At 37.7% G+C, this 27,463-nt stretch overlaps 1 protein-coding gene across 1 annotated transcript in view; it reads left to right on the top strand.

Moving 5' to 3' along the window:
* Nucleotides 1-27,463, top strand: part of LOC128641198 (uncharacterized) — a 434,766-nt gene that overhangs the window by 390,001 nt on the left and 17,302 nt on the right. The window contains exons 20-22 of the mRNA XM_053693764.1: nt 13,573-13,752; nt 14,449-14,631; nt 22,588-22,785. Of these exons, the coding sequence (XP_053549739.1) occupies nt 13,573-13,752; nt 14,449-14,631; nt 22,588-22,785 (561 nt within the window). The remainder of the gene's footprint in view (nt 1-13,572; nt 13,753-14,448; nt 14,632-22,587; nt 22,786-27,463) is intronic.

Genomic DNA, 27,463 nt, shown 5'->3' with positions numbered 1-27,463 from the left:
TTGAGCTTCGTATTGGTAGGTCTATGTCCAATTTCCTAGGTACTTAGGTAGTACTGAAATATCTCTGCATTATTACCCTTCACATGGTCTCTGTTAAACTGTGGGAGGTTAAAGTATGAGACTCAGAGCATTAAGTGTTAGGCTTAAGCAGCAGCTTCAACTAATATAGTTATCTGCGTTTCACATAAGTTAATAATATCATATTTTACATATAAGGACACTTTACATTAATAGTTAAGCATATAGGTAGTAAGTCAGTACAAATGTAAGTATTTAAGTATAAATTCTAGTTTAACATTGACTAGAGTGTAAATCTGCAGGTGTACAACCAACTAGAACTGACATCTTAAGACAAGCTGAAAACAAGAAGTGTTAAAATTGGTTCATAATGGTAAGGTAGCTTGCTTTGCTATATTGACTATATATGAGACGGCTAGGGTATCTATAGTTAGAGGAGTAAGTAGCAGGTCATTGAGAGTAGGTAAAACAAATAGCTGGTGTAAGAACGGTTCATGCATGCAGTATAGGAATTATCAACCGACACTACGTGGCATGTGCTTGATTTTTATTCCTGGGAAGTGAAACAGCTGTCTGCTACTGTATATACATCTCAGCTAAAATGATTAATTTATCTGACATGCCGAGCCATGACTTCCCAGTTATCACGGCCCGACAGTATCTATTAGACTATATATTGAGAGTATAACAATAAATAGACGCTGTATATGTTTGCATGCAAGTTAGTTCCAGTGTAATTGCCATAGTACTGACCCTATAAAATTAGATCTAAAATAATTCTAGCTAAAACATATAGTATCTTAAGAGCAAGCACGGGTTATTAGTTTCTAATGGGCGATGAGGCTAGGGATAACAGGAAGAGTTAAAATTAGTTGCCAGGCTATCTTCTTCCTAAATGTTCAGCGATATAAACATAAAACCCTGACAGCATAACCAAAAAAGGTGCTTAAAAATGTAAAACATTGGGAGAACTGTGGATTAATAATAGTGTGCAGGAGCTGACTAAATAATTTCAATAACATAAACAGTCCAGTCACAGATGCAGGATACTAAAGTTTGTATGTCCCTTAAAAAACAGGCCTTACATAACATCTGTGTAGATTCAGGTGGTTACAGATTCTAAGATTATTCACCAAATATGTTCGTCTTACCATGCTTCTGTTACTCGAATTTTCCTATAACCCCAAGAGACAGTGTTATGTGTATATAGAGGAGGGGGGGGGGAACAAGAGTTAGCGTGGCACATTACAACGTATTCTTCTAATCACATGTTCTGGATTAAACATAGGGCAACTTATTAATAACTTGACCGTACTCCCTGTAGGGCCATATACAGAGCGCAATAAAAACATGTACCCCATAGTAATGTGAAACAGAGCTCTAAACTATGGCAGTCGTGGGAGAAATATATCCACTAGGCAGTGTTCCCATGTAGGTACAAAAAGTAGTGGTATCTTGCAAGATCATCAGTGTATTAAGAGAAAAAGCATAGGTTAACATTAAACAGTTAATGCAGTATAACAGTTTACATTGCAGACAGCTTCAGACACATTAGAACTAATGCTAGTGGAGAGAGAAAATGTAAAAATTAAGTAACGTCATATCAGTAGATTTAACAGTGATAAACAAGGTATCCGACCCTGTACAAACATTTTCCCAAAGTTGAGGGGCATTTGTCCCACCTCAACTCTGATATGGGATGGGAGAGTCAGGTTAGTGATCAGATGAGCAATTTCAGAGAGTGTGTTTATATTTGACAAAACGTTCCTGGCTATCACATCTCTCTAAGAGAAATGCCTCAAGCTGCTAGCCGACTCCTCTTCTATGGCTGGTAGGGGACTCATTACAAAGTCTCAGGTCAGCAACAACGCTGATGAAATAAACTGCAGATCGGTAATCTCTAGGTCGATAAAGTTCTGGGAACAACAGTCCTGCAATGGCTTTAATTGTCCTCCACTGCGCTGCAAAGTACATTCTTACTAGCCCACACCGCATTTGTCAGGCTTGCTCCGCAGTGCATGTGCTAGCTTCCGGCTGATGACCATAGTGGTGACCCATACCGGACAAGGTAAGGCATCCACTCTAGTGCAGGACATCAAGGCTGTAGATAGATAACTTAGCGCTGGCACGGTAGGGCAAAAGGAGTTGGGTTTCACCCCCAGCACCACGATCGCTTTCTTGTAGTAGGGGAAGCATAAGCTTAAGGCCGCCCGTAATTCACAATAGGTGGTTGAATCAATGTCGACAGTGAGCCCTTCTTCTCTCTCAGTCGGACGGGTGCAGGGCGGCACTCGCCGACAATCCTCCTCACTCTGCGGGTTTAAAGCATGTAACCCAGCAGATAGGCTTACATCTAGTATCTCCGCAGGATCTGACAGCATTATGTCCCGTCCAGCTTCAGCTTGTTCAGACAGCGAGGTTGGCCGACAACTCTCGCTGCCTAGAGTAGTTAGCGTTTCAAAACGAAAGAGGTGGATATCTTGCAGTAAGTCTGCATGGTGAAAGTCCATAGCTCGCTCCAATGCACAAAGTGCCTCCATGATGTCCGCCGCCATCTTGAGCGGAAAGACAGCGTGTGTCTGAGGGTGTATTTTTTTTTATCTGCCTGCAAGTCTTCAGTAATAAAGCAAATTTCCTCCTTTTCACGGACAATGTCCTCAGGGTCAGCTCAGCAGTGCTGACATTTCAACCCCAGATCGAAATTTGGGCAAACAGCCTCCATTATAAGAATTTAGAGCCGGGAGCTCTACCAGGTTATGTCTAGCTGCTTCGGCAGTTGGCTCCGCCCCCAAATTTAAACAACTTTTTAATTTACTTTTATCATCAATTTTGCTTTGTTCTCTTGGTATTCTTTTTTGAAAGCTAAACAAATTTAGGCTCATATGCAGATTTCTAAGCCGTTAAAGGCCGCCTCTTATCTCGTTTTGACAGTTTTCACAGTTAGAGCTATTTTGTTTGTGTCATATAGGTAAAATTGTGCTCACTTGCATGGAGTTATTTATGAGTCAGAACTGAGGTAAGGGGGCAGTCTGCAGAGGCTTAGATACAAGGTAATCACAGAGGTATAAAGTGTATTAATATAATAATATAATAATTTTGTAGGGCATTGCCCTAAAGTTAACAGCTCTTTTGCTAAAAAAGAAAATCAAACACCCCGGCCCTAACAGTATACAAACCCCCACCTCCCAAACCCACAAAATAAAAATAAAGTAAAACCTAATCTACCAATTGTCCTGAAAAGGGCATTTTTATGGGCTTTGCCATTAAAAAGGATATTCAGCCCTTTTGCTGCACATTAAAAATAAAAAATGGCTATTCTAAAAAGAAAAACCCAACCCAAAACGAAAAAAAAAATTACACAAAATAACAAACAAATTATCGAAAATAATAACAATTATTCCTATTCTAATACCCATTTATAAAAAACAAAAACAAATAAAAAAAACTAATCTATAATAAACTACAAATCAGCCAATAGAATTTCAGTAGCTCTCATCCTATTGGCTGATTTGAACATCCAATAGGATTTCAGTAGCTCTCATTCTATTGGATGATGGATTGCGATGCAGGAGGGTGGAGGTTTAGGGGTTAATAACTTTATTATAGTGGTGACGATGTCGGGCAGCGGCAGAATAGGGGTTAATACATTTTATTAGTGGCGGCGATGTTGGGAGCGGCAGATTAGTGGTTAATAACTTTACTATAGTATTTGCGATGCGGGAGGGCCTAGGTTTAGGGGTTAATAGGTAGTTTATGGGTGTTAGTGTACTTTTTAACAGTTTAGTTATGAGTTTTATGTAACAGTTTTGTTGCGTAAAACTCCTAACTACTGGTCTCAGATTGCGGTACGGATCTTGTCGGCATAGGGTGTAACGCAAGCTTTTTAGCCTCACCACAAAACTCGTAATGGCTGCGCTTTGGAAGTCCCTTGAAAAAAACGTAATTTTTACGAGTGCGGGACTGACGTTGCGTTACAGGCTAAGAGGCTTGCGGTACAGCTATACCGACAAGACTCATAATGGCTGCGTTACTGGTTTAATGCTGAAATTACCATTTTTTCAGTGTTAAAGGGACACTAAACCCAAAAATGTTCTTTTGTGATTTAGGTAGAGAATACAATTTTAAATAACATTCCAATTTACTTCTGTTATCTAATTTGCTTCATTCTTAAGATATCCTTTATTGAAGAAATAGCAATGCACATGGGTGAGCCAATCACACGAGGCATCTATGTGCAGCTACCAATCAGCAGCTACTGGGCATACCTAGATATGCTTTTCAGCAAATGATATGAAAATAATGAGGCAAATTAGATAATAGAAGTAAATTAGAAAGTTGTTTAAAATGTCATGCTCTTTCTAAATCATGAAAGAAAAAATTTGGGTTTCATATCCCTTTAAAAAAAGAAGGCACAACTCATAATCTACCTGTTTCAGTATATGCTAGCCCATATAACATTAGATTTATCATTACAACTTCTGATGTAAAAAAAAAGGATGGACCCGCTCCACGCCGCCGGGATGAAGATAGAATGCCGCCTTGATGAAGATGGAGCCGTCTGGATGAAGATGGAGCCGCCGGGGTGAAGATCCTTCAAGCGGGACTTCAGCAACTGTAAATGGATCTTCGGGGGTTAGTGTTAGGATTTTTTAACATTTTTTGGGTGGGTTATTTTTTTAGTTTAGGGTTTGGGCTTTTCTAAAAAGAGCTAAATGCCCTTTTAAGGGCAATGCCCATACAAATGCCCTTTTCAGGGCAATAGGCAGCTTAGGTTTTTGTTTTGGGGGGTTGGTTGGGTGGTGGGTTTTACTGTTGGGGGGGTCTTTGTATTTTTTAACAGGTAAAAGAGCTGTTTAACTTAGGGCAATGCCCTAAAAAGGCCCTTTTAATGGCTATTGGTAGTTTATTGTAGGCTAGTTTTTTTTTTTTTTTTGGGTGTTTTTTTATTTTTATAGGGCTATTAGATTAGGTGTAATTCTTTTTTATTTTTAATAATTTTGTTTGTTATTTTTCATAATTTAGTGTTTGTTATTGTTTGTAATTTAGTATTTTTTATTTTTTGTAATTAGATACTTCGTAATTTTTATAGTAGTGTTATGATTTTTTTATGTGTATTTTAGTTTTCTTTAATTGGTAGTTAGTTTAATTTTAGTTTAATAGTTATATAAGTTTAATTGTTAGTTTAAACTTAGTGTTTTTTAATTTGACAGGTAAGTTTTAATTTAAGATAGGGAAATTGTAATTTTAATATAACGTTAGGAGGACATTAGGTTTAGGGATTACTAGTTTAAAATAGTTTATTGCAATGTGGGGGGCTTTCTGTTTAGGGGTTAATAGTTTAATTTAGTATATATCGTTGTGGCGGGCTTGCGGTTTAGGGGTTAAAAGGTTTATTATAGTGGTGGCTGTGTAGGGGTTAATAACTTTAGTATAGTGAGGGCGATGTGGGCGGATAGCAGATTAGGGGTTAATAATATTTAAATAGTGTTTGCAATCCGGGAGGGTGGCGGTTTAGGGATTAATAACTTTATTATAGTGGTGTCCATGTCGAGCAGCGGCGGAATAGGGGTTAATAAATTTTATTAGTAGCGGCGATGTCGGAATCAGCAGATTAGGGGTTAATAAAAATACTTTTTAATAGTTTAGTTATGAGTTTTATGCAACAATTTTGTTGCGTAATACTCCTAACTACTGGTCTCAGATTGCGGTACGGATCTTGTTGGCATAGTGTGTAATGCAAGCTTTTTAACCTCACCGCAAAACTAGTAATGGCTGCGCTATGGAAGTCCCATAAAAAAACATAATTTTTACAAGTGCGGAACTGATGTTGCGTTACAGGCTAAGAGGCTTGCGGTACAGATATACCGACAAGACTCATAATGGCTGCGTTACTGTTTTAACGCTAAAATTACCATTTTTTCAGTGTTAAAAGACGAAGGCACAATTCGTAATCTACCTGTTTCAGTATATGCTAGCCCATATAACATTAGATTTATTATTACAACTTCTGATGTAAAAATAAAATATATATATATATATATATATATATATAAATGTAGAACAGACAAGCACTCCAGATACCAAGTCACAAATGCCTGGGTGCAACAGTAAAAAGTTTATATAAACAAAAGAAGAGTGCACTCACCAGGACTTTTCAATGATTTATTTCCTAAGATCTCAACGTTTTAGGGGTTTAGCCCCTTCCTCAAACATACAAAAAAAACTTGTTTTTTGTATGTCTGAGGAAGGGGCTAAACCCCCGAAAACGTTCACAACTTAGGAAATAAATCATTGAAAAGTCCTGGTGAGTGCACTATTCTTTTTCTTATATATATATCTGTATATATACTATTCTAATTAGATTCTATGAGGAAGTACATAAGAATATAGATAAAGGAGAATCAGATTATGTGATATACATGGATTTTGCAAAGACTTTTGATGCAGTGTCACATTAGTTCAGAGAAGGGCCACATACCTTGGGGCCAATTTATCAATGTCTGGCGGATATGATCCGCTGTAGCATATCATGTACGCCAGACATCTCTGAATGCCGACAACATACACTGTCGGCATTTAACAATGCACAAGCAGTTCTGGTGAACTGCTTGTGCAATGCTGCCCCCTGCAGATTCATGGCCAATCATCCGCTAGCAGGGCGTGTCAATCAACTCAATAGTATGTGATCGGGCGGATTGATGTCCCCAGCCTCAGAGGAGGCAGAAGAGATAAGAAGCAGCGGTCTTGAGACCCCTGCTTCTTAACTCCTGTTTCCGGCGAGCCTGAAGGCTCACGTGGAGACAGGGGTATTCAGGGCCATTTGGCCTCCTAATAAGGAGAATGTAGGATTTAGACTATGAGTAGTGGTTAGCCAAACTGGCTCTGTTACTCTAGAAAAAAAGTGCTTGAGAAGGGATTTGATTACTTTATATCAGTGTAAAAGCAATAACTCATTGTCTAAGGAGGTAGTGGGTCAGCTTTATATAATTGTAGTAATTTTACCTCAATTGTCAGCTTCTTACTGTAAATCAAGTAGGATCTGTATATTTTGAACTCAATGGACTTCTGTCTTCTTTCAACGTCATCTATATATCTCATAAAAAAACCTGTAAGTATACAGGTAATTAACTCTTATTTTCCCATTGCTAACATAGGCACCAAATTAATGCTATAATGGTGGATCACTTGATTAATATGAATATGTATATGCTGACTCACAGAATAGGACAAGTATGTCCAATGACATATGGTCTATAGGTGGTTCCTGCAATGTTTATGAGTCACAATTTCCACAGCAGTCAGATAAAAGCCGATATTACTTCACAGAAATACAATAGTCTGTATTCATTAAGGATAAAGATCTATCTGTTTTATAGTCATTCATTAATGGTTGGTACCATCATTAAAAATACTTAACTAAATGAATGGGCCAGTTAAATATAATGACGCACAGCACATGAGAACCAATAGAGACATGAAAATATATAAATCATGATCACATCAACAGAAAAATCAAAACAACTTAATGCAATGAAAAAAATATATATATATACTAGTCCTAAAGCCCGTTCACACGGGCCGTGTTGTGTTAGAGAGATCTCTCTCTCTCTCTCTCTCTCTCTCTCTCTCTCTCTCTCTTTCTCTTTCTCTTTCTCTTTCTCTTTCTCTTTCTCTTTTTCTCTCTTTCTCTCTCTTTCTCTCTCTCTCTTTCTCTCTCTCTCTCTCCTTGCCGGTCCTCGCGCTGCTGGTTTCATCTGCAGGGGTGCGCGTGCGATCAGCTGTGCTCTTTGCCCGGTCCTCGCGCTGCTGGTTTCGTCGGGTGGGTGCGCGTGCGATCAGCTGCTGTCTAAGGCCAAGTGTTTGTCTGTACTGCGCATGACGGCTTCAGACAAACACTTGTCTTTTATAATATAGGATATATACAGTGGGGAAAAAAAGTATTTAGTCAGCCACCAATTGTGCAAGTTCTCCCACTTAAGAAGATGAGAGAGGCCTGTAATTTTCATCATAGGTATACCTCAACTATGAGAGACAAAATGTGGAAACAAATCCAGACAATCACATTGTCTGATTTGGAAAGAATTTATTTGCAAATTATGGTGGGAAATAAGTATTTGGTCAAATCAAAAGTTCATCTCAATACTTATATATTATATATATCCTTTGTTGGCAATGACAGAGGTCAAACGATTTCTGTAAGTCTTCACCAGGTTGTCACACACTGTTGCTGGTATGTTGGCCCAGTCCTGCATGCAGATCTCCTCTAGAGCAGTGAGGTTTTGGGGCTGTCGCTGGGCAACATGGACTTTCAACTCCCTCCAAAGGTTTTCTATGGGGTTGAGATCTGGAGACTGGCTAGGCCCCTCCAGGACCTTGAAATGCTTCTTATGAAGCCACTCCTTCGTTGCCCAGGTGGTGTGTTTGGGATCATTGTCATGCTGAAAGACCCAGCCATGTTTCATCTTCAATGCCCTTGCGGATGGAAGGAGGTTTGCACTCAAAATCTCACGATACATGGCCCCATTCATTATTTCATGTACACAGATCAGTCGTCCTGTTCCCTTTGCAGAGAAACAGCCCCAAAGCATGATGTTACCACCCCCATGCTTCACAGTAGGTATGGTGTTCTTTGGTTGCAACTCAGCATTCTCTCTCCTCCAAACACGACGAGTTGTGTTTTTACCAAACAGTTCTATTTTGGTTTCATCTGACCATATGACATTCTCCCAATCCACTTCTGGATCATCCAAATGCTCTCTAGCATACTTCAGATGGGCCCGGACATGTACTGGCTTAAGCAGGGGGACACGTCTGGCACTGCAGGATCTGGGTCCCTGGCGGCGTAGTGTGTTACTGATGGTAGCCTTTGTTACGTTGGTCCCAGCTCTCTGCAGGTCATTCACTAGATCCCCTTGTGTGGTTCTGGGATGTTTGCTCACCGTTCTTGTGATCATTTTGACCCCACGGGGTGAGATCTTGTGTGGAGCCCCAGATCGAGGGAGATTATCAGTGGTCTTGTATGTCTTCCATTTTCTAATTATTGCTCCCACAGTTGATTTCTTCACACCAAGCTGCTTGCCTATTGCAGATTCAGTCTTCCCAGCCTGGTGCAGGTCTACAATTTTGTTTCTTGTGTCCTTCGACAGCTCTTTGGTCTTCACCATAGTAGAGTTTGGAGTGTGACTGTTTGAGGTTGTGGACAGGTGTCTTTTATACTGATAACAAGTTCAAACAGGTGCCATTAATGCAGGTAATGAGTGGAGGACAGAGAAGCCTCTTAAAGAAGAAGATACAGGTCTGTGAGAGCCAGAAATCTTGCTTGTTTGTAGGTGACCAAATACTTATTTTCCACCATAATATGCAAATAAATTCTTTCCAAATCAGACAATGTGATTGTCTGGATTTGTTTCCACATTTTGTCTCTCATAGTTGAGGTATACCTATGATGAAAATTACAGGCCTCTCTCATCTTCTTAAGTGGGAGAACTTGCACAATTGGGGGCTGACTAAATACTTTTTTGCCTCACTGTGTATGTATATATATATATATATATATATATATATATACACACATATTTATATATATATATATATATATAAATATACATATTTTTATATATATATATATATATATATATATATATATATACATATTTATAAATATATATACATATTTATATATATTTATACTATATATATATATATATACTATATATTTAAATTAGTGTACTTTAATTTACAATATTCGCATAAGATAATGTTAGTAAATCCCGCTCTGTACAGTGAGAACTCTCACGGCTAGATTACGAGTTTTTGTCGGTAAGGCTGTGCGGTGCTAACGCTCCTTTTTTTCTCACCGCTCACTTAAGACAATGCTGGTATTACGAGTTTTTACAAACCTGGCATTAGCCACAGAAAAGTGAGCGGAAAGCAAAATTTAGCTCCACATCTCACCTCAATACCAGCGTTGCTTACGGTAGCGGTGAGCTGGCAAAACGTGCTCGTGCACGATTTCCCCATAGGAATCAATGGGGCAGAATCGGCTGAAAAAAAAACCTAACACCTGCAAAAAAGCAGCGTTCAGCTCCTAACGCAGCCCCATTGATTCCTATGGGGAAATACTTTTTATGTCTACACCTAACTCCCTAACATGAACCCCGAGTCTAAACACCCCTAATATTACACTTATTAACCCCTAATCTGCCGACCCCGACATCGCCGACACCTGCATTATCTTTATTAACCCCTAATCTGCCCCCCAACGTCACGGCAACCTAACTACACGTATTAACCCCTAATCTGCCGCCCACAACGTCGCCGCCACTATAATAAAGTTATTAACCCCTAAACCTAAGTCTAACCCTAACCCCTCCCTAACTTAAATATAATTTAAATAAATCTAAATAAAATAACTACAATTAAATAAATTATTCCTATTTAAAACTAAATACTTAGCTGTAAAATAAACTCTAAAATAGCTACAATATAACTAATAATTACATTGTATATATTTTAGGATTTATTTTTATTTTATAGGCAATTTTGTATTTATTTTAACTAGGTACAATAGTTATTAAATAGTTATTAACTATTTCATAACTACCTAGCTAAAATAAGTACAAATTTACCTGTAAAATAAACCCTAACCTAAATTACAATTACACCTAAGACTACACTATAATTAAAATAATTACCTAAACTAACTACAATTAAATACAATTAAATAAACTAAATTACGAAAAAAACAAACACTAAATTACAGAAAATAATAAAATAATTACTATTTTTTTTTAAACTAATTACACCTGATCTAATCCCCCTAATAAAATAAAAAAGCCCCCCAAAATAATAAAAATCCCTACCCTATACTAAATTACAAATAGCCCTTAAAAGGGCTTTTTGCAGGGCATTGCCCCAAAGTAATCAGCTCTTTTACCTGTAAATAAAAATACAATACCCCCCAACATTAAAACCCACCACCCACACACCCAACCCTACTCTAAAACCCACCCAATCCCCCTTAATAAAACCTAACACTACCCCGTTGAAGATCACCCTACCTTGAGACATCTTCACCCAACCGGGCACAAGTGGTCCTCCAGACGGTCCGAAGTCTTCATCCTATCCGGGCAGAAGAGGACCTCCAGACGGGCAGAAGTCTTCATCCAGGTGGCATCTTCTATCTTCATCCATCCGCAGCAGGTCCATCTTGAAGACATCCGACGTGGAGCATCCTCTTCGTTCGACGGCAAATGGAACAATGACGGGTCCTTTAAATGACGTCATCCAAGATGGCGTCCCTTCAATTCTGATTGGCTGATAGAATTCTATCAGCCAATCGGAATTAAGGTAGAAAAATTCCTGTTGGCTGATCCGCCTGGATGAAGACTTCTGCTCGTCTGGAGGTCCTCTTCTGCCCGGATAGGATGAAGACTTCGGACCCTCTGGAGGACCACTTGTGCCCGGTTGGGTGAAGACGTCTCAAGGTAGGGTGATCTTCAAGGGGGTAGTGTTAGGTTTTATTAAGAGGGGGATTGGGTGGGTTTTAAAATAAGGTTGGGTGTGTGGGTGGTGGCTTTTAATGTTGGGGGGTATTGTATTTTTCTTTACAGGTAAAAGAGCTGATTACTTTGGGGCAATGCCCCACAAAATGCCCTTTTAATGGCTATTTGTAATTTAGTATAGGGTAGGGATTTTTATTATTTTGGGGGGCTTTTTTATTTTATTAGGGGGATTAGAATAGGTGTAACATTTTTTTAATTATTTTATTATTTTCTGTAATTTAGTGTTTTTTTCGTCTTCATAATTTAGTTTATTTTATTTAATTGTATTTAATTGTAGATAGTTTAGGTAATTAATTTAATTATAGTGTAGTGTTAGGTGTAATTGTAAATTGTACTAGTTTAGTTTATTTCATTGTATTTAATTGTAGGTACTTGTAGTTAATTTATTTAATTTATTTAATGATAGTGTAGTGTTAGGTTTAATTGTAACTTAGGTTAGGTTTTATTTTTCAGGTAAATTTGTACTTATTTTAGCTAGGTAGCTATTAAATAGTTAAAAACTATTTAATAACTATTGTACCTAGTTAAAATAAATACAAACTTGCCTGTAAAATAAAAATAAACCCTAAGATAGCTACAAATGTAACTATTAGTTATATTGTAGCTATTTTAGGGTTTATTTTATAGGTAAGTATTTAGTTTTAAATAGGAATAATTTATTTAATTGTAGTAATTTTATTTAGTTTTATTTAAATAATATTTAAATTAGGGGGGGTTAGGTTTAGGGTTAGACTTAGGTTTAGGGGTTAATACATTTAATATAGTGTCGGCGACGTTGGGGGCGGCATATTAGGGGTTAATAAATGTAGGTAGGTGTCGGCGATGTTAGGGACGGCAGATTAGGGGTTAATAAAATTGAACTAGTGTTTGCGAGGCGGGATTGCGGCGGGTTTAGGGGTTAATATATTTATTTAAGTGACAGCGATGTCCGGTCGGCAGATTAGGGGTTAAAGATTTTATTGAAGTGTTTGCGATGTGGGGGGGGGCTCGGTTTAGGGGTTAATAGGTAGTTTATGGGTGTTAGTGTACTTTTTAGCACTTAAGTTAGTAGTTTTATGCTACGGCGTTAGCCCATAAAACTCTTAACTACTGACTTTCAAATGCGGTAGGAGTCTTGACAGGAGAGGGTGTACCGCTCACTTTTTCCAACAATCATAATACCCGCGTTAGGAAAATCTCATTGAAAAGATAGGATACGCAATTGACGTAAGGGGATTTGCGGTATGTTAAAATCGCGGAAAAAGAAGTGAGCGGGCGTTAAAAAGCAGTGTTGGGACCCCTCAACGCTACTTTTTAAGGCTAACGCAAGACTCCTAATCTAGGCGTTAGTTTTTCAGGAATGAAGCATCTCATTAGTTTCAAGGGTAGAAATCTCATTCTACAAAACACTTTTTACAGTGTAAGAAAAGATTAAAACCCTGTTATTGTAAACAGTAAAAAGGGATGACATTTTTCTAGAGAGATATTAGTATCCTGTAGCAAACAGCGTGATCCTTTGGCTGTTGCAATGCACCTCGACATGTGCTTAAAAAACTAGCAATAAATCCCTCCAGTTATAAACAGTCGCCCAAACTTAACTTAAATAATCAAAAATGAATACAAAGTTGTCTTTCTCACCGTGTATATTATGATAACACACTCATACTCACACTTACACTCACACTCACACTCATACTCACACTCACACTCATACTCACACTTACAATAACTTTCTATACCATCTGAATGTGTTAATAATTTGAGGATCAAAATTAACGCCAACTAAGTAAGTTTCACCTTAACTTCACCTAAAAGGGACAGTAAATATCAAAATTAAACTTTCATGATTGAGAGAGAACATACACTTTCTAACATTTTTCCAATCTTCTTATAGTATCTAATTTGCTTGGTTCACTTGATATCCTTTGTTGAAAAGCATACTTAGGTACCTGTTTATTAAGATATTTTGTACAAAACATAAATGTCATCCTTAACATATTCTCTCTTTTAGCTACTAAATGTGATCCCCCTAAAACTATTGAAAATGGAAGGATAATAAATAAACTAAAGGCTCTATATGAATCTGGTGAAAAAGTGCAATATCAATGCACATGGGGATTTGCTTTGGAAAAAAACAGAAATGAAGCAGTTTGTGAAGATACTCAGTGGGTACAGACACCGGTGTGCAGAAGTAAGTTACTTACCCACAGAGAAAGTGAGACCTGTATGGTTGCTACCCCCAACATAAAAACCTTTTCCCAAAGTTATCCACTCTCTGTGGCCCTCACCACAAATAATTACCCACCAAAGGCCCCCCCACTTACAATACAATCACCCTACACCATAAATCCCCAAGGTGGCACTTAAAACAAACTGGCTGGTACTCTGTCTCTTAACCAAGAATGTTGTGCTCACTTATTTCCTCTATAAATCTATGTCACAGTACATTAAGTTTTATTTGTATATACGTATGTATGTATGTGTATATCTATCAATAGATAGACAGACAGATAATATATAGATAATAGATAGATAAAAGATAAATAGATAGATTGATAGATAATAAATATATAATAGATAGATAAATAGATAGATAGATAGATAGATAGATAATGATAGATAGACAGATAATTCATAGATGATGGATAGTTAGATACCCCCAGGTCATATATTACCACCCCAGACAGCTAAGACTCAGTTTGACTCTATTGTTCCAGGAGATTTGTACCAACAATAAAGAAACAAAGCAGGACAGAATCATACACTATGTGCCACCTGGTCATATTCTTTCTTTTCTGATAATGAAATCATGAATGTGATTAATTAATGTTACATTATATAACTACAGCTGTGTTATGTTACATGACAATAAGTTGCTGTATTTCAGGAATAGGAAAGCGCTGTGGGCCACCACCTGTAATACAATATGGAGACACACGACAAGACAGAAAGACAATATATGAATCTGGAAATACAGTGGAGTATCTGTGTCCAAACTACTATGTAATGGAAGGAAAGGCTGTAAATAAATGTGAGAACGGCGTCTGGGATGATCCTCCTGAATGCTTAGGTAAATACACAGTATTAAATGTATGAAGTGTCTGCATGTAAATCCTTCTCTCCCGAGCTATAGAAAGTTATTGCTTTTTTGTGAGTTGCCCAAACAAGTTGTTTTTTCCAAAAGTATAAACAAATATGGAGGAACTTAGGTATCACGCCGTATGTCTACTTACAATTTTCATCACAGATTAAAAAGGCCAACTGAGGGAAGAAGTTAAAAAGTACAAATATTTATTAAATACATAGTTTAAAACACTAAAAGAAATTTGAATCTCATATACTATGTCACTTGACGCGTTTTGCTCTTTAACTCGCTCTTTATCAAAGATCAGAGATGTTTTTTCCCAGCAGATCAAGCACTTTCTGAAAACATTTATAGCTTACAAAAAAGGAAAAAAAAAATATTTGACATTTGGTAAACAATTGTGTTAGATCTTTTCTTCAAGTGTTGTATTTATATGTTGTGGTTACATATTTAGCGTCTAGTAATGCCATCAAAGCACCAATACTTAGGGGTCTAGATGATGTTGAGGTACAGTGTAGGAAAAGAAAATTATATATCATTTAAAACAAAATAGGTTATCAGTGTTCTCTAAAGCTAAAATTAGCTAATATTCAAAATGTTACATTTTTTATTGCACAATTTATCATTAAATACATTTATATTAAATGATGCAATTATTTTGTGCTTAGGATAGCAGAAAATGATTTAATATTAGAAAATATTACACTGCCCTCACCTGGCTACTTCATAATGCCACCGGCTACTTCATAATGCCACCGGCTACTTTATAATGCCACTCGGCTACTTCATAATGCCACCCGGCTACTTTACAATGCCACCCGGCTACTTCATAATGCCACCGGCTACTTTATAATGCCACCCGGCTACTTCATAATGCCACCGGCTACTTTACAATGCCACCCGGCTACTTCATAATGCCACCGGCTACTTTATAATGCCACCCGGCTACTTCATAATGCCACCGGCTACGTCATAATGCCACCCTGCTACTTCATAATGCCACCGGCTACTTCATAATGCCACCCAGCTACTTCATAATGCCACCGGCTACTTCATAATGCCACCCAGCTACTTCATAATGCCACCGGCTACTTCATAATGCCACCCAGCTACTTCATGTAGCAAAAAGTATATTAATATAATTGAGATAAGGGGCAGTGTGCAGAAGCTTAGAAACAAGGTAATCACAGAGGTAAAAAGTATATTAATATAACCGAGATAAGGGGCAGTCTGCAGAGGCTTAGATACAAGGTAATCACAGAGGTAAAAAGTATATTAATATAACTGAGATAAGGGGCAGTCTGCAGAGGGTTAGATACAAGGTAATCACAGAGGTAAAAAGTATATTAATATAACTGAGATATGGAGCAGTCTGCAGAGGCTTAGATACAAGGTAATCACAGAGGTAAAAAGTATAATAATATAACTGAGATAAGGGGGCAGTATGCAGAGGGTTAGATACAAAGTAATCACAGAGATAAAAAGTATATTAATATAACTGAGATAAGGAGCAGCCTGCAGAAGCTTAGATACAAGGTAATCACAGAGGTAAAAAGTATATTAATATAACTGAGATAAGGGGCAGTATGCAGAGGCTTAGATACAAGGTAATCACAGAGGTAAAAGTATATTAATATAACTGAGATAAGGAGCAGTCTGCAGATGGTTAGATACAGGGTAATCACAGAGGTAAAAAGTATATTAATATAACTGAGATAAGGGGCCGTCTGTAGAGGCTTAGATACAAGGTAATCACAGAGGTAAAAAGTATATGAATATAACTGAGATAAGGAGCAGTCTGCAGATTGTTAGATACATGGTAATCACAGAGGTAAAAAGTATATTAATATAACTGAGATAAGGGGCTGTCTTCAGAGGCTTAGATACAAGGTAATCACAGAGGTAAAAAGTATATTAATATATCTGAGATAAGGGGCTGTCTGCAGAGGCTTAGATACAGGTTAATCACAGAGGTAAAAAGTATATTAATATAACTGAGATAAGGGGCAGTCAGCAGAGGGTTAGATACAGGGTAATCACAGAGGTAAAAAGTATATTAATATAACCGAGATAAGGGGCTGTCTGCAGAGGCTTAGTTACAAGGTAATCACAGAGGTAAAAAGTATATTAATATAACTGAGATAAGGAGCAGTCTGCAGAGGTTTAGATTCAGGGTAATCACAGAGGTAAAAAGTATATTAATATAACTGAAATAAGGGGGAAGTCTGCAGAGGGTTAGTTACATGGTAATCACAGAGGTAAAAAGTATATTAATATAACTGAGATAAGGGGCAGTCTGCAGAGGCTTAGATACAAGGTAATCACAGAGGTAAAAAGTATATTAATATAACTGACATAAGGAGCAGTCTGCAGAGGCTTAGATTCAGGGTAATCACAGAGGTAAAAGTATATTAATATAACTGAGATAAGGAGCAGTCTACAGAGAGTTAGATACAGGGTAATTACAGAGATAAAAAGTATATTAATATAACTGAGATAAGAGGCAGTCTGCAGAGGCTTAGATACAAGGTAATCACAGAGGTAAAAAGTATATTAATATAACTGAGATAAGGAGCAGTCTGCAGAGGCTTAGATTCAGGGTAATCACAGAGGTAAAAAGTATATTAATATAACTTAGATAAGGAGCAGTCTGCAGAGGCTTAAATACAAGGTAATCACAGAGGTAAAATATATATTAATATAACTGAGATAAGAAGACAGTCTGCAGAGGATTAGATACAAGGTAATCACAGAGGTAAAAAGTGTCAGTACATGTATACATATAATAACCTCACACAGTCAGTACATGTATATATGTAATAACCTCACACAGTCAGTACATGTATATATATGTAATAACCTCACACAGTCAGTAAATGTATACATGTAATAACCTCTCACAGTCAGTACATGTATATATGTAATAATCTCACACAGTCAGTACATGTGTATATATATAATAACCTCACACAGTCAGTACATGTATATATGTAATAACCTCACACAGTCAGTACATGTATATATGTAATAACCCGCCACATGTCAGTACATGTATATATATATAATAACCTCACACAGTCAGTACATGTATATATGTAATAATCTCACACAGTCAGTACATGTGTATATATATAATAACCTCACACAGTCAGTACATGTATATATGTAATAACCTCACACAGTCAGTACATGTATACATATAATAACCTCACACAGTCGGTACATGTATATATATATAATAACCTCACACAGTCAGTACATGTATATATATAATAACCTCACACAGTCAGTACATGTATATATGTAATAACCTCACACAGTCAGTACATGTATACATATAATAACCTCACACAGTCGGTACATGTATATATATATAATAACCTCACACAGTCAGTACATGTATATATGTAATAACCTCACACAGTCAGTACATGTATACATATAATAACCTCACACAGTCAGTACATGTATATATATATATATATATATATATATATATATATATATATATATATATATATATATATATATAATAACCTCACACAGTCAGTACATGTATATATATATATATATAATAACCTCACACAGTCAGTACATGTATATATATAATAACCTCACACAGTCAGTACATGTATACATGTAATAACCTCTCACAGTCAGTACATGTATATATGTAATAACCTCACACAGTCAGTACATGTATATATGTAATAACCTCACACAGTCAGTACATGTATATATGTAATAACCTCACACAGTCAGTACATGTATATATGTAATAACCTCACACAGTCAGTACATGTATATATATAATAACCTCACACAGTCAGTACATGTATATATGTAATAACCTCACACAGTCAGTACATGTATATATATATAATAACCTCACACAGTCGGTACATGTATATATATATAATAACCTCACACAGTCAGTAAATGTATATATGTAATAACCTCACACAGTCAGTACATGTATACATATAATAACCTCACACAGTCAGTACATGTATATATGTAATAACCTCACACAGTCATTACATGTATATATATGTAATAACCTCACACAGTCAGTACATGTATACATATAATAACCTCACACAGTCAGTACATGTATATATGTAATAACCTCTCACAGTCAGTACATGTATATATGTAATAACCTCACACAGTCAGTACATGTATATATGTAATAACCTCACACAGTCAGTACATGTATATATGTAATAACCTCACACAGTCAGTACATGTATATATGTAATAACCTCACACAGTCAGTACATGTATATATATAATAACCTCACACAGTCAGTACATGTATATATGTAATAACCTCACACAGTCAGTACATGTATATATATAATAACCTCACACAGTCAGTACATGTATATATGTAATAACCTCACACAGTCAGTACATGTATATATGTAATAACCTCACACAGTCAGTACATGTATATATGTAATAACCTCACACAGTCAGTACATGTATATATGTAATAACCTCTCACAGTCAGTACATGTATATATGTAATAACCTCACACAGTCAGTACATGTATATATGTAATAACCTCACACAGTCAGTACATGTATATATGTAATAACCTCACACAGTCAGTACATGTATATATATAATAACCTCACACAGTCAGTACATGTATATATGTAATAACCTCACACAGTCAGTACATGTATATATATAATAACCTCACTCAGTCAGTACATGTATATATGTAATAACCTCACACAGTCAGTACATGTATATATGTAATAACCTCACACAGTCAGTACATGTATATATGTAATAACCTCATACAGTCAGTACATGTATATATGTAATAACCTCACACAGTCAGTACATGTATATATGTAATAACCTCACACAGTCAGTACATGTATATATGTAATAACCTCTCACAGTCAGTACATGTATATATATAATAACCTCACACAGTCAGTACATGTATATATGTAATAACCTCACACAGTCAGTACATGTATATATGTAATAACCTCATACAGTCAGTACATGTATATATGTAATAACCTCACACAGTCAGTACATGTATATATGTAATAACCTAAAACAACAAAAACACAAGTGCATCCGAGATTCACTGTATCTTTCTTTATTATTTTAAAATAAAGCCATAAAAATACACACTTACAAGATAAGTGCAAATTATGTGCACATAAAGTTTAAAGTTGCTCTGCGGTCCCAACCCAAGCCTCAGTATCTGGTCTTTGTAATGGGGGCTGTATGTCCGCTCTTTTATTCCTCCAGCTTAGTGATTCAGCAAATCCGGTATTGTTTCACCGGTAAGGCACGATTGTCCTGTCAGTAAGCAAGGTTTGTTCAACTTTTCCTCCCGAACGCGTTTCATTAACTAAATAGTTTAAGCCCTAGAGGATTAAACATAGAAATTGAAGTTTAAGCCCTAGAGGATTAAACATAGAAATTGATCTTCAAGCTTTTATGGTATAGTGTAATATATGTCTGTCCCACAAAATAGGTAAAGAGCAGTATAGTGTTATTCTATAGTAATTACTAGTTTTTTATATTTTTTAATATTTTAAAAAAAAATTTAAATAAAAGGAAACATGAATAAACTTAGCATAATTTAATTATAAGTCTATTTAATCGTATCTTATTGTATAGAATGGTTTGTCTTTTAGGGATTTTTAATATTTTTAATATTTTATATCATAATGAAGTTCAATTAATATTAATCAAATTGCATCTTTTTAAATGTGTTTGTTAAATTATTATATATATTTTTTTGAAGGTTATGTATTGATTTATAATTCTATTATTTTGTAAAGGGATTTTAAGCATTTCTTGGAGAAAGTTGATTGTAGGTATTAATAGCGTTTAATGTGGAATTGATTTGATGTTATATAACACAGAGCGAGACGTATGAACAGTTTCCTATAAATTATAAATGATTCATCTTACTAATATAAATGTTTTAGGATAAGTTACAGTTTAACATCTGCAGAGCACTTATACTGATGTAATGTCAGACCCACCGCAACTAATTCTGATATATTGTACTTGTGAGTAATATGACACCAACCAATGAGAGCCAAACCCGGTAAATTTAAAGCTCACAACAACAGCTGTTCAACATGCAAAGCCCGTTGAGAAAGTTCACCCGAGAGTGAATGAAACGCGTTCGGGAGGAAAAGTTGAACAAACCTTGCTTACTGACAGGACAATCGTGCCTTACCGGTGAAACAATACCGGATTTGCTGAATCACTAAGCTGGAGGAATAAAAGAGCGGACATACAGCCCCCATTACAAAGACCAGATACTGAGGCTTGGGTTGGGACCGCAGAGCAACTTTAAACTTTATGTGCACATAATTTGCACTTATCTTGTAAGTGTGTATTTTTATGGCTTTATTTTAAAATAATAAAGAAAGATACAGTGAATCTCGGATGCGCTTGTGTTTTTGTTGTTTTAGTTCGTGTGAAAGGAGGATCTGGATACAAGTAGGACCCTGAGACAAGCAGCAACGGAAAGATCACAGATATCAGCTGGAAACCTATTGTTAAAGAACATTCAAGCCATATTTACTCCATTTGGACTTTAACCCTTTTAGGGACCTGTTTTAATTCAAGAGGTTGAACTGCGGTATTTATACTACATGAAACAGTGTTTTATGTGTAATAGATTTTTATATGTGTAATAGATTTTTATATGTGTAATAGATTTTTTACATGCATAATAGATTTTTGAGTTTATTATATTACTCAGGTAGATAAGGAAATACATTTTTAATTAAATCATTTAAGGAAGAATAGTAATAGCACCAGCACTTTACCATTGGTAGTTTAGAATTGTGTATAAAAGACTTTTTAGTATTCTTTGGATTGTAAGATTTTAGAATTCTAAATTGTGGTATCTAATAGGTAGAGTGAACCCTATATCAGTTTAATTTTTGCGCTGCCACATTTTTTGGTAAATATGTAATAACCTCACACAGTCAGTACATGTATATATGTAATAACCTCACACAGTCAGTACATGTATATATGTAATAACCTCACACAGTCAGTACATGTATATATGTAATAACCTCACACAGTCAGTACATGTATATATATAATAACCTCACACAGTCAGTACATGTATATATGTAATAACCTCACACAGTCAGTACATGTGTATATATATAATAACCTCACACAGTCAGTACATGTATATATGTAATAACCTCACACAGTCAGTACATGTGTATATATATAATAACCTCACACAGTCAGTACATGTATATATGTAATAACCTCACACAGTCAGTACATGTATATATATGTAATAACCTCACACAGTCAGTAAATGTATATATGTAATAACCTCACACAGTCAGTACATGTATATATATGTAATAACCTCACACAGTCAGTACATGTATATATGTAATAACCTCTCACAGTCAGTACATGTATATATGTAATAACCTCACACAGTCAGTACATGTATATATGTAATAACCTCACACAGTCAGTACATGTATATATGTAATAACCTCACACAGTCAGTAAATGTATATATGTAATAACCTCACACAGTCAGCACATGTATACATATAATAACCTCACACAGTCAGTACATGTATATATATGTAATAAGCTCACACAGTCATTACATGTATATATATGTAATAACCTCACACAGTCAGTACATGTATATATGTAATAACCTCACACAGTCAGTACATGTATATATATAATAACCTCACACAGTCAGTACATGTATATATATAATAACCTCACACAGTCAGTACATGTATATATATAATAACCTCACACAGTCAGTACATGTATATATGTAATAACCTCTCACAGTCAGTACATGTGTACAATTAAAAATATATTCTGCTTTTAGAAGGATAATGGTTTGAGCTGTAGTTTAACTACAAACTTTTTTCCTCCAGAGCCGTGCACTGCAAGAGATAAAGAAATGAAAGCGCACAATGTAAGGCTGAGATGGAGAATTGACACCAAACTATACGCTCAACATGGAGATGCTATGTCATTAGCGTGCCTAGAAGGATATGAGATACATGATGCAGTATTACTTAGAGCACAGTGTAACAGAGGAGTACTGAAATATCCGAAATGCATCAAGAGAGGTGAGTAGTTTTAAAGAAAAATGACAAAATAATTGCAGAATAAAAAGTAAATAAAATCCGACAAAAAATAAAGAGGTGATGATTCCTATATAAAGAGACACTACAGGAATGTAACAGATGTTGCTTTAGTCATTTTTTTAACACAAGATCGCATGCACCTTGCTAGTTTCTGGATTAACACCATGGGGCATATTTATCAAGCTCCCTGTTTCCAGCGAGCGTTCAGGCTTGCCGGAAACAGAAGTTATGAAGCAGAGGTCTAAAGAAATCCTCAGAAATCAAGGCGATCGAACACTTTCGAGTTGATTGAAACCCCCTGCTAGCGGCCGATTTGCCGCAAATCTGCAGGGGGCGGTATTGCACCAGCAGTTCACAAGAACTGCTGGTGCAATGATAAATACCGAGAGCGTATTCTGTCGGCATTTATTGATGTGCAGAGGACATGATCCGCTATATCGGACAATATTATCGCACCATAATAGATAGGCCCCCATGTGCACATGCACTTTACCAGTCTTTGGATCAGCACCAGGTGCACGTGCACATTACCAGTCTCTTGATCAGCACCATGTGCACATGCACCTTACCAGTCTTTGGATCAGCATCAGGTGCACGTGCACATTACCAGTCTCTGGATCAGCACCATGTGCACATGCACCTTACCAGTCTTTGGATCAGCATCAGGTGCACGTGCACATTACCAGTCTCTGGATCAGCACCATGTGCACATGCACCTTACCAGACTCTGGATCAGCACCATGTGCACATGCACCTTACCAGACTTTGTATCAGCACCATGTGCACATGCACCTTACCAGACTCTGTATCAGCACCATGTGCCCGTGCACCTTACCAGTCTCTGGATCAGCACCAGGTGCACATGCACCTTAACAGTTTCTGGATCAGTACTATGTGCACATGCACCTTACCAGTCTCTGGATCAGCACCAGGTGCACATGCACCTTAACAGTTTCTGGATCAGTACTATGTGCACATGCACCTTACCAATCCCTGGACTAACAAGACACATATTGGTAAGTCATGCTTAGCTGGCTGAGCACATAACAAACCTAATTGTGATGGATACCCCAGCTACCCCGACTGGGTAGCTCCGCCAAACGGGTCCTGCAGATCGGCTTCGAGCCAAGGCACTCCCGAGTGATCCAACAGTCTCTCTTGGTATCTGCGAATTTCAGCCAGGCTTTCGTCCGTCTTATCCCCAAAGTCGGGGTCCTTTAGCATCTTTTCAAATAGTAATCCAGGGCCACCAAAGCCAAAGCCCTCTGTTGGGTAGACCTCCTCCAGCCATGACCGCACATGCATAGCATATCAGTGCAGGGCTCGGTAGCCATCCTCCAGCGCCATCTCTGTCTGGACCAGTCCGTGTAAGGAAATCAGCTGTTCCTCCCTGGGCTGCTCTCCCAGGAAAGGCATTCGTAAATCTAGCTGGAGCCAGTACCTTTCCGTATCAGTGAGGAGGACCTTTCCAAAACCGTCCCGCTCCTGTTGGAGAGCGTTCCTCCAGAGTCGCTGATGGAAAAAGTTCCTCTTTTCCCGCTCGTTCTGTGCATAACCAGGACCGTACAGCGGGACCAGCGCCTCTGGCATTCTCCATCGGAACTCGGCCTCCATGGTTACCGGTTACTGTGTCACTTCTCCACTGTCAGCAGAAACCTTGTAAAAGAAGCAGATCCCACCGCTGCCAGCCAATGTGACGGATACCCCAGCTACCCCGACTGGGTAGCTCCGCCAAATGGGTCCTTCTTCCTCCCTGCTAACTGCAGCAATGTAGCTGGCAAGTGACCACAGCCTGTAGCCACCCCTGATGCCCGACAGCATCAGTACCCAGGGTCCCACCCTGTGAAAGACTCCAGCTACCCAGGCTGGTTAGCTCTGTCTGAGGATCCTTTCTCTGTCTGGAACAGGCTGCTATGTAGCCCAGGAAAAGTGATTTTTGCTGGAGCTCCCCTAAATAACTAGACAGACTAGCATTCAGGTGAAACAAGAACTGATTTTATTGTAAAACATACACTCCTTTTATACACACAGCTCATCTTGATAACACAAAGGACAGTCCCACAATTTTCCCACCATTCCCGCCCCTCCAGACAGCCCGGCACCTCCATAGGAGCCACAGTCCCACATAATCCCAGTACCTAGGGGTGGCGGTTTCGGGGTGATCCCGGTGGAGCACTTCCAGGGTGTCGTTTTAAAGCTCTCGGTCCCCAGATGCCACAGTCCAAAAATCAGCATGATTCGTTACTGGGGACCGGAGTTACAGTCCGTTGAAGTTATGGGGTTAGGGGTGTCCAAAACCCCAGTTCCCAAAGGAGCTCCCCTCTGATAATTGCCACAGCTCTTGTCCTCCCTAGGGGCTACCAATCCCCAAAAGAACAGAGCTCTGGGGCAAAGGGCTGCTGGAGCGACCAGGGGTAAAGCTACCGGATGTTTTGCTGTCCTGTGGCCGACCGGGAGTTCCAGGAGCCTGGCCAGCCTGAGAGGGGTTATGCGGGTTTCCGTTGTGAGGCGGCCGACCGGGAGTTCCAGGAGCCCGGCCAGCCTAGGAGGGTTTTCCTGGTCATAAAAAAAAACAAGCCAAAACAAAGCAAACAAACGGCTTCCAGAGATGGTGGTTGCTCTGAGGAGCCCAAAACCACTGATAAACAACAGGGGTGAGGTTGTAGTGGGGGTTGGGGGTATCCTTAGCTGTCTGGTATCCGTGACCCTAACAATAAGTGCTTGTGTATCTGCACAGGTGTACGGACACAGGCACAGGATTTTTTGGGGGTTGCCTCAGTCACAACAATAACCTGAGGCTGTTCGAGCGCAGAAACTATTCACTTTCATATCCCTCAAACCACATAAAAAATAAATCATTCATATGAAAGAGCAAAATGTAATCATTCAGGGCTAGATTACTAGTGGAGTGCTATTGTTAGCATGAGGAGCGAAAACACGATTGCGAGATCTTGGTGTTCTTTACGCCCAAATTCATATTACAAGTGGTGTACTGTTTAACTTACCGCAATCTCGATTGAGTGAATTTACAGAAATTTACGCAACCCTTAATTTCTATAGAGAAAAGACAACTATTAGCGCAATTTCAACACAATACAACTTCACAGTCTCACTTTATGTCCTTTGCAAAAGGTTTATTGCAATACAGCAGCCAAAAAAGAGAAACTTTCAATATTTGTCAGCTCCACGAATGCCGCTCCTCCAACAACACTGCTTGTCCTACAGCTTCCACAATCAATTGACACCTCCAGGAGAGAAGAGCGCAAACTAGGAAGACAAAGAAAGCACCAAATAGTGTAATATCATTTACACACCAATTTATTTGTACAGAACAAGGATACTCACAAACAATATAAAAAAGCATCAAACGGTTTCTTTTAAAGGGCCATGATACCCACATTTTTTCTTTCATGATTTAGAAAGAGAATGCATTTTTAAACATCTTTCTAATTTACTTCTATTATCTAATTTGTTTTATTCTCTTGATATTCTTTGCTGAAAAGCATATCTAGATATGCTCAGTAGCTGCTGATTGGTTGCTGCACATAGAAGTCTCATGTGATTGGCTCCCCCATGTGCATTGCTTTTTCTTCAAATAAGGAAATCTCAAAAATGAAGCAAAATAAATAATATAAGTAAACTGTAATGTTGTTTAAATTTGTATGTTCTATCTAAATCATGAAAGAAAGATTTTGGGTTTAGTGGCCCTTTAAGCTCCTCGTTTAGTGCAGACTGCACCGAGTCCTCCTAGACCGATCGTAAAAGTCACTGTCTGACGTCACCACCCGACGCGGCTCACCAGACTCAGTAATCTGCACTCCCAAGGGCTCCTGCACACTGCCCCCGGGCAGTGTGCAGAAGCCCTTAGGAATGCCTTAATTTCTGTAGACAGCGTTAAGCGGTAATGTGAGCTCATCTTCTAAGATTAAAGTAAATGCAATCATTCAAATGCCATTGCATTAACAGCTCAAACTTTTTAAAAAAGAGTAAAGAGTTTGTCCAAAAGAAAACAGTTGCACTGAACTACACTATTAACCTCTAAACCACCAAGCACCCACATTGCAAACTACCCTTCCACACTATAAACCCCTAAACATTCAAACCCCCATATCTCAAACTACCCTATTAACCCCAAACCATCACACCCCCATGTCGCAAACTACCCTTCTACACTATTAACCCCTAAACTGACACAAACCCCACTGCAAAAGAACAAACCAACAACATCTAAAACCTCTAACCTAACACCGCCTAAAGTAACCCCCTTACCTTTTCACACAAAAAAACATACCATTACTTAAAGGGACATTATACACTAAATTTTTCTTTGCATAAATGCTTTGTAGATGATCCATTTATATAGCCCATACAGGTTTTTTTTTTGTTTTTTTTTTAAATAAAAGTATAGTTTTGCTTATTTTTAAATAATATTGCTCTGATTTTCAGACTCTTAACCAAGCCCCAACGTTTTAGGAGAATACTGATGAATACCTACTCTAGCTTGCTCCTGTTTGTGTAAAGAGTCTTTTCATATGCAGAGGAAGGGGGAGGGGGGAATATCTGCCATTTTCCACTTGCAGTAGGTGTTCCTGCTACCTTTTTACCATAGCTAAACTGGGAGCTTTTAAGTAAGTTTTTAAACAATTTTATACTGGATTTC

Source organism: Bombina bombina, chromosome 10 (assembly GCF_027579735.1).
Source record: "Bombina bombina isolate aBomBom1 chromosome 10, aBomBom1.pri, whole genome shotgun sequence".
Taxonomy (NCBI): Eukaryota; Metazoa; Chordata; class Amphibia; order Anura; family Bombinatoridae; genus Bombina; species Bombina bombina.
The sequence above is the reverse complement of the archived record's forward strand: the minus strand, read 5'-3'. Positions and strand labels throughout refer to the sequence as shown.